Genomic DNA, 5,325 nt, shown 5'->3' with positions numbered 1-5,325 from the left:
CTGGAACCCAGAGCAACGCACGCTACGCAAGGGCCCCGCCTACTCCGACCGGCGGCGCTCTTGCGCGTGCCTGCCGCCGGCGTGCGCAGGCGCCCATGAATCGTGAGGCCGCCATTGCTTGCCCACTGCCGTGTTGGGCTCCCATTTCGAAGTCCGCCGCCCGGAGGGAAGGCTGAATGCTACGCTTCGATAACAGCGTCCTAGTGCTGTAGGGGCAGCACGTTCAGAACTGAAAACCCTCTCAACGCCAGGCTGATCGGAATAAGAAACTACAATTCCCAAAGTGCATTGCACCGCAGGGTTGCGGGAAGTAGTGACGTAAGGCTCCTCGGCCGCTACCATTATTCTGGTGGGGGGCTGGGGGACGCGGGCTGATGACGCGCTCTGGTTGCCTCTGGCGGGTCACCGGAGGTCAGCGCTAGGGAATAAGGGTTCTGGTCTCCAAGTGCCTTCGGGATATATACAATTCCAGCCCTCAAACTGACTTTCTATTTAGCCTTAAGGATGGCTACCTGCTGACTGTACCCGTTGCCTTTCAACCCTCAGGCCAGCCACTGAACTAAGGAGATATTATTATTGTTATTATTACTTATTTTGAAATAATCAAATCCCGTATACTTTTGTTTGTTTGTTTTGGTACTGGGGATTTAATCCAGCGGCGCTCTACCACTGAGTTACAGCCCCAGCCCTTTTTATTTTTTATTTTGATAGGGTCCCCCTAAATTGCTGAGGTTGGCCTTGACTTTGTGATCCTCTTGTCTCAGCCTCCTGAGTTGCTGGGATTATAGGTGTGTGCCACCTCTCACAGTTTCCCGAATATTCATTGATAAGACTAGCCAGTCTTCACATCTTTTATCCCCTTTATCATTTCTTCTTTTCTCCGTATACCTATTCTGCCACACACACACCCCTCCCGGTTTGATTTAGCTGCATTTGGTGCCTCTTTACCTCTGTACTTAAAGGTATGTCTCTATGTTTTTTTTTTTTTTCCTGAAAACAGGGACATATTCCTACATTCAAAACCAGGTAACATTGACCAAGACCATCTTCTAACCCATAGTCCGTATTTAAATGTTTCCAGTTGTCCTAGTAATTCCCTATGTGGAAATTGTCTTTTTTTCTGGCCTAGGATCCAGTTCAGGAGCCCATGTTGCATTTAGCTGTCAGGTTTCTTTAGTTTTCTTCAGTCTAGGGTGGCTCCTCAGGTTTTCCTGGACTCTTTTTCTTTTTCTTTTTTTTTTTTTTAAAGAGAGTGAGAGAGAGAGAATTTTTAATATTTATTTTTTTTTAGTTCTCGGCGGACACAACATCTTTGTTGGTATGTGGTGCTGAGGATCGAACCCGGGCCGCACGCATGCCAGGCGAGTGGGCTACTGCTTGAGCCACATCCCCAGCCCTTTCCTGGACTCTTGAGACCTTGACTTTTTTGGAGATTCTTGGCCAATTGTTTTGAAGAACTAGGTTTAGGGTGTCTGTGATTTCTTCACCACTAGATGTTCTGACTAGGCATCACAGAGGCTGGGGTGGGTGTTGGCTGGGTGAGGGGGGTTCAGTGTCCAGCCACATTGGCCTCTGGACCCACCTCAGATGCTGCTGGGCCACACCCACAGGTGCTTCCCAAGCTGGGGTTTCACTCTCACCCAGGTCTTTGGCTTTTCTGTAGCACCCACCACAGAGCCATGGTCCATGCCTTCCTCATCCACACCTTGAGGGCCCCAAATGTGGAGGACACAAGCCTTTGTCGAGTGCTGTACTCCTGTGTCTTTGGTGCTGAGAAGTCAACTGATGATCCTCGACCACATGGTGCAGAGAGGGATAGGCTTCTCCGCAAGGAGCAGATTTTGGCGGTAGCCAGGTAACCACAGTCCAACTCCAGGCTTCATTGAGCACGTGGCTGATTGTGATAGGCGCTCTGGGGGCATGCAGCAACACAGGAGGATTAAGAAGCAGGGAGGATATCTTGGAGTGGTTTTTCCCAGAGTCTTCCACAGGTGTTAATAGTGTTAATATGAAAGAGGGTTGAAGAGGGCTGGGGATTTTAGCTCAGCCATAGAGCATTTGCCTGGCATGCTCAAAGCCCTGACTTCAAACCTCATCACTGCAAGAAAAGTTTAAGGAAATAATGTTAATGGTTTTGTAATCATTATTATAGTGAGCACTTATCGAGTCTGTATGTGCTAAGCATTTATGTTTTGAGCATTTCACATTTATTATTCATTTAATTGTCATAATAGTTTTTTGAGGTAGCTACAGTTATCCCCACCTTACATACAATGTGCAATGAGGTGCACAGTGTTTAAGGAACTTAACCTGCCAGGATTATACAGCTAGAAAGTGACACAGCTGAGATTGGAGTGTAGGCAAGCAGACCACAGTGCAGATTCAACATACTTTGTAGTGCAGGACTTCTCAGGGCCTTTATTGTGCTGTAGGCTTTCTGTATCTCTAAGAAAGAAAGAATATGTATACCCCAGCCATATTTATATTAAGGTCCTCCCGAATGTTTGGATTCAGAGCACAATTTGGAAAACACTGTTCCTTGAACCTTCCCATCCCAGACTTAGTTACCAGAGTTTTTCCCCTCTGCATTCTGGGTAGGAAATTGCTACTCTGGGCAACTTTTACTGATTCCTGCCCGCCTCTTGTTCTTGACTTCCCCTCCCTCCCTGTAGCATAGAAAACCAAACAGATATCTTCACTATTTTATTATTTTGGTGCTGGGGATTGAACCCAGGCCCTTGCACATGTTAAGCACATACTTTGCCACTTAGATATACCCCAGCCCCAACAAATGCTTTAAAACCAGGCTGTGCATGACTCAAATTAGAAGGCAATTTAGGAAGGATCACAGGGAGTTTTCAATGGAAGGATGGAACTTTATTTTTACTTGGAGAAGGTTGCAGGAGGGGATGAAGGTAGAGAGGTTGGGTAGCCCAGGTTGGGCGATGGCATTTATTTTCCTTAGCAAGGCCTCTATGAAGCAGGTGGGACAGCCTCTTCTTCCCCTGGGGCCCTTTTTTTTAGCTGAAAAAGCTGTTTTTAGAACCTGCGTTCTCTTGGCCACATGTAGTAAAGTGGTCTAGGGCCCAGAGGCCAGGCCTGGATTCCAAGATGAGGTTATACTTTCTTGCTCTGTGGCACTGGAGAGGTCACTTAGTCTCTCTGAACCTCAGTTTCCTCACTTGAGATATGCGGGTAATGGTAGCTCCCAGAGTAGTCATGAGGATGACAGAAGTTGGGCCTCACCAGACCTGTCACTTCTTCCCAGGCAAGTGGAGTCAATGTGCCAGCTGCAGCAGCAGGCATCTGGCCGACCCCCAACGGACCTGCAGTCTCCATCTTCAGACGAGCCTGTGCCCCTGCAGGAGGCTCCACGAGGTGCTTTCCGCCTGGCAGCAGGAGACCCTTTCCAGGAGCCGAGAACTGTGGTGTGGTTGGGAGCGCTCTCGTTGGGCTTTGCCCTGGTGCTGGATGCCCATGAGAACCTGCTGCTGGCCGAGAGTACCATCCGGCTTCTGGCCCGCCTGCTCCTGGACCACCTCCGCCTGCTGACCCCTGGCTCCAGCCTCCTGCTGCGAGCTGACCGCATTGAAGGCATCCTTACCCGCTTTCTGCCCCATGGTCAGCTGCTTTTCCTCAATGACCACTTTGTCCAGGGTCTGGAGAAGGAATTCAGTGCTGCCTGGCCCCGCTGACCCCTCACTGGAATGGGGCTCACTGAGGGGACAGGGAAGGAATATAGAGATTCCACACACAGCCAGGGGAAGCTTGGCATTTGCCTCCTGCCTGATCTGTTTCTTGCTCTGATGTGCTGCCATATCCAGGACACATGGATGGGACAAGCTGGCAGCAAGGGGACCAGTGTGAGGGTAGAAGTGGGACTGTGTCTATTCTCAGGTCACCAGAATCACAGAACATCCTGAACCTAGAACTGCCGTCGTGTGACTTACTCAGACCACTGCATTATGTATGTCCGACCTGACCTAGACTCTGCCTTCCTAAAGCCCCACTAGCCACTAGTGCTGGGGGATTAGGGGGCGCTGCCTAAAACAGCACACCTTCTCCTTCCAAAGCCTCAGTCATTGCAGACTCCCTTCATGGTGGGGGTGGCTAGGCCCACAACCTGGCAGGCCCTGGCCCCTACCTTTGCAAATACTTAAGCAACATCATTGGAGATTTTGTTAGCAAGGGCCTCCTCTCAGCTAGCTCCACCTCAGTTGAGAAACACTGTTCAGCAGGGCATCCTGTAGCCCCTTGTGTGCCAAGCCCTAGCCGATCAGGTGGGGTTAAGATGTAGCATTTGGGAAGTCTGTGCTGGTTGACCTTGTCTTTCTCATTTTGTATTAAAACTGCTGGTTGTGTGACCTCGCCCTTTGTGAGTTTGATAGACACATTCTTTTACAAGTGAGTGCCTCTTCGGATGGCCTGTGAGCTAGGTGTCTACTTCCTGCTCAAGGGTCTCCCGAGAGGTTTCTTGGGCGGCCTCTATATCTTGCCCGCCTCCTTGACTGCAGCCTTCACTGGTGGCAGGTCAGTGTGGGCCTCTGGGAAGGAGAGCCTGAGACAAGTATGTGCAGGTGGCCTATGTGAGAGGTAATCCTAGGCAATAGGAAGGGGAGGCAGCCCATCAGGTGTGACTCGATGGGGAGTTTCATGCTCAGTCTGGGGGCCAGTGTGTAAGTCACCTCTTAATTACCTCACTTGAGGGTTGGGGGCCGTGGGTGTTTGCCCACTTGCTTTAGTCTTTGCTTGTTGTCACAGGGTGTGTAAATTCCTCGGCTCTTTTTGCTCTCAGAGAGTGGTGCTGAGCCTGCCTGCCAAAAATATATGGACGGGCCACTAAACACCAGTTGTTAGGAGGTCTTTAATCAGCAGCTTCTGGTGTTGGCTTAAAATTATTCAGTTAAAAAAAGAAAAATCGTTATCATTTTCATGATTGGTCTGCTACTGTAGAGACAAGGCTTTCTTGGTGTGGGCAGAATGGCCTTCTGGGTGGTCAGGGTGCAGGTGGCATCCCCATCTCATGCTTCCCATGCATCAGTTGCCCTTGGTCACCCAGGATGAGTCCACCCACATGCATTTAGGAGGCAGCACCGTAATCAGCCCTTCTGTGTCTGCAGCCAAGGCCACCAGGCATACTGTAACCTTCTACTACCAGGGATAATCTTGGTGAAGTGGCTTTATTCTCACAAGAACGGGCCCTCTGGCCTCAGGGGAAGATCCCAAGCTTGCCTGATCTGAATTCTTTCTATTCAAACTGAACTTGAAGGAGAGATTGGGACCCTTCTGTCCTGGAAGTTGGAATTGGGCATGTTCGGTGGCCTT

At 49.9% G+C, this 5,325-nt stretch overlaps 1 protein-coding gene across 2 annotated transcripts; it reads left to right on the top strand.

Moving 5' to 3' along the window:
* Positions 1–229: 229 nt before the first annotated feature.
* Ap5s1 (adaptor related protein complex 5 subunit sigma 1) lies at positions 230–4,364 on the top strand. Of its 2 annotated transcripts, none has more exons than XM_026385792.2 (3): positions 230–318; positions 1,664–1,855; positions 3,269–4,364. In XM_026385792.2, the coding sequence occupies exons 2-3, from the start codon at positions 1,680–1,682 to the stop codon at positions 3,693–3,695; spliced, it is 603 nt and encodes a 200-aa protein (XP_026241577.1). In that variant the 5' UTR covers positions 230–318; positions 1,664–1,679; the 3' UTR covers positions 3,696–4,364. The 2 variants fall into 2 exon arrangements, with proteins under 2 accessions (XP_026241577.1, XP_026241578.1); XM_026385793.2 differs by lacking the exon at positions 230–318 and adding an exon at positions 894–962.
* The last annotated feature ends 961 nt before the right edge of the window (positions 4,365–5,325 follow it).

The sequence above is a fragment of the Urocitellus parryii genome, chromosome 6 (genome assembly GCF_045843805.1).
Source record: "Urocitellus parryii isolate mUroPar1 chromosome 6, mUroPar1.hap1, whole genome shotgun sequence".
NCBI lineage: Eukaryota > Metazoa > Chordata > Mammalia > Rodentia > Sciuridae > Urocitellus > Urocitellus parryii.
Note: the sequence above shows the minus strand (reverse complement) of the source record. Positions and strands in the feature narration are given on the sequence as shown.

Coding starts and splice junctions, on each gene's coding strand:
- Ap5s1 (XM_026385792.2), top strand. CDS start 1,680: ATGGTCCATGCCTTCCTCATCCACACCTTGAGGGCCCCAAATGTGGAG. Junction 1,856..3,268: donor CAGATTTTGGCGGTAGCCAG/GTAACCACAGTC, acceptor ACTTCTTCCCAG/GCAAGTGGAGTCAATGTGCC.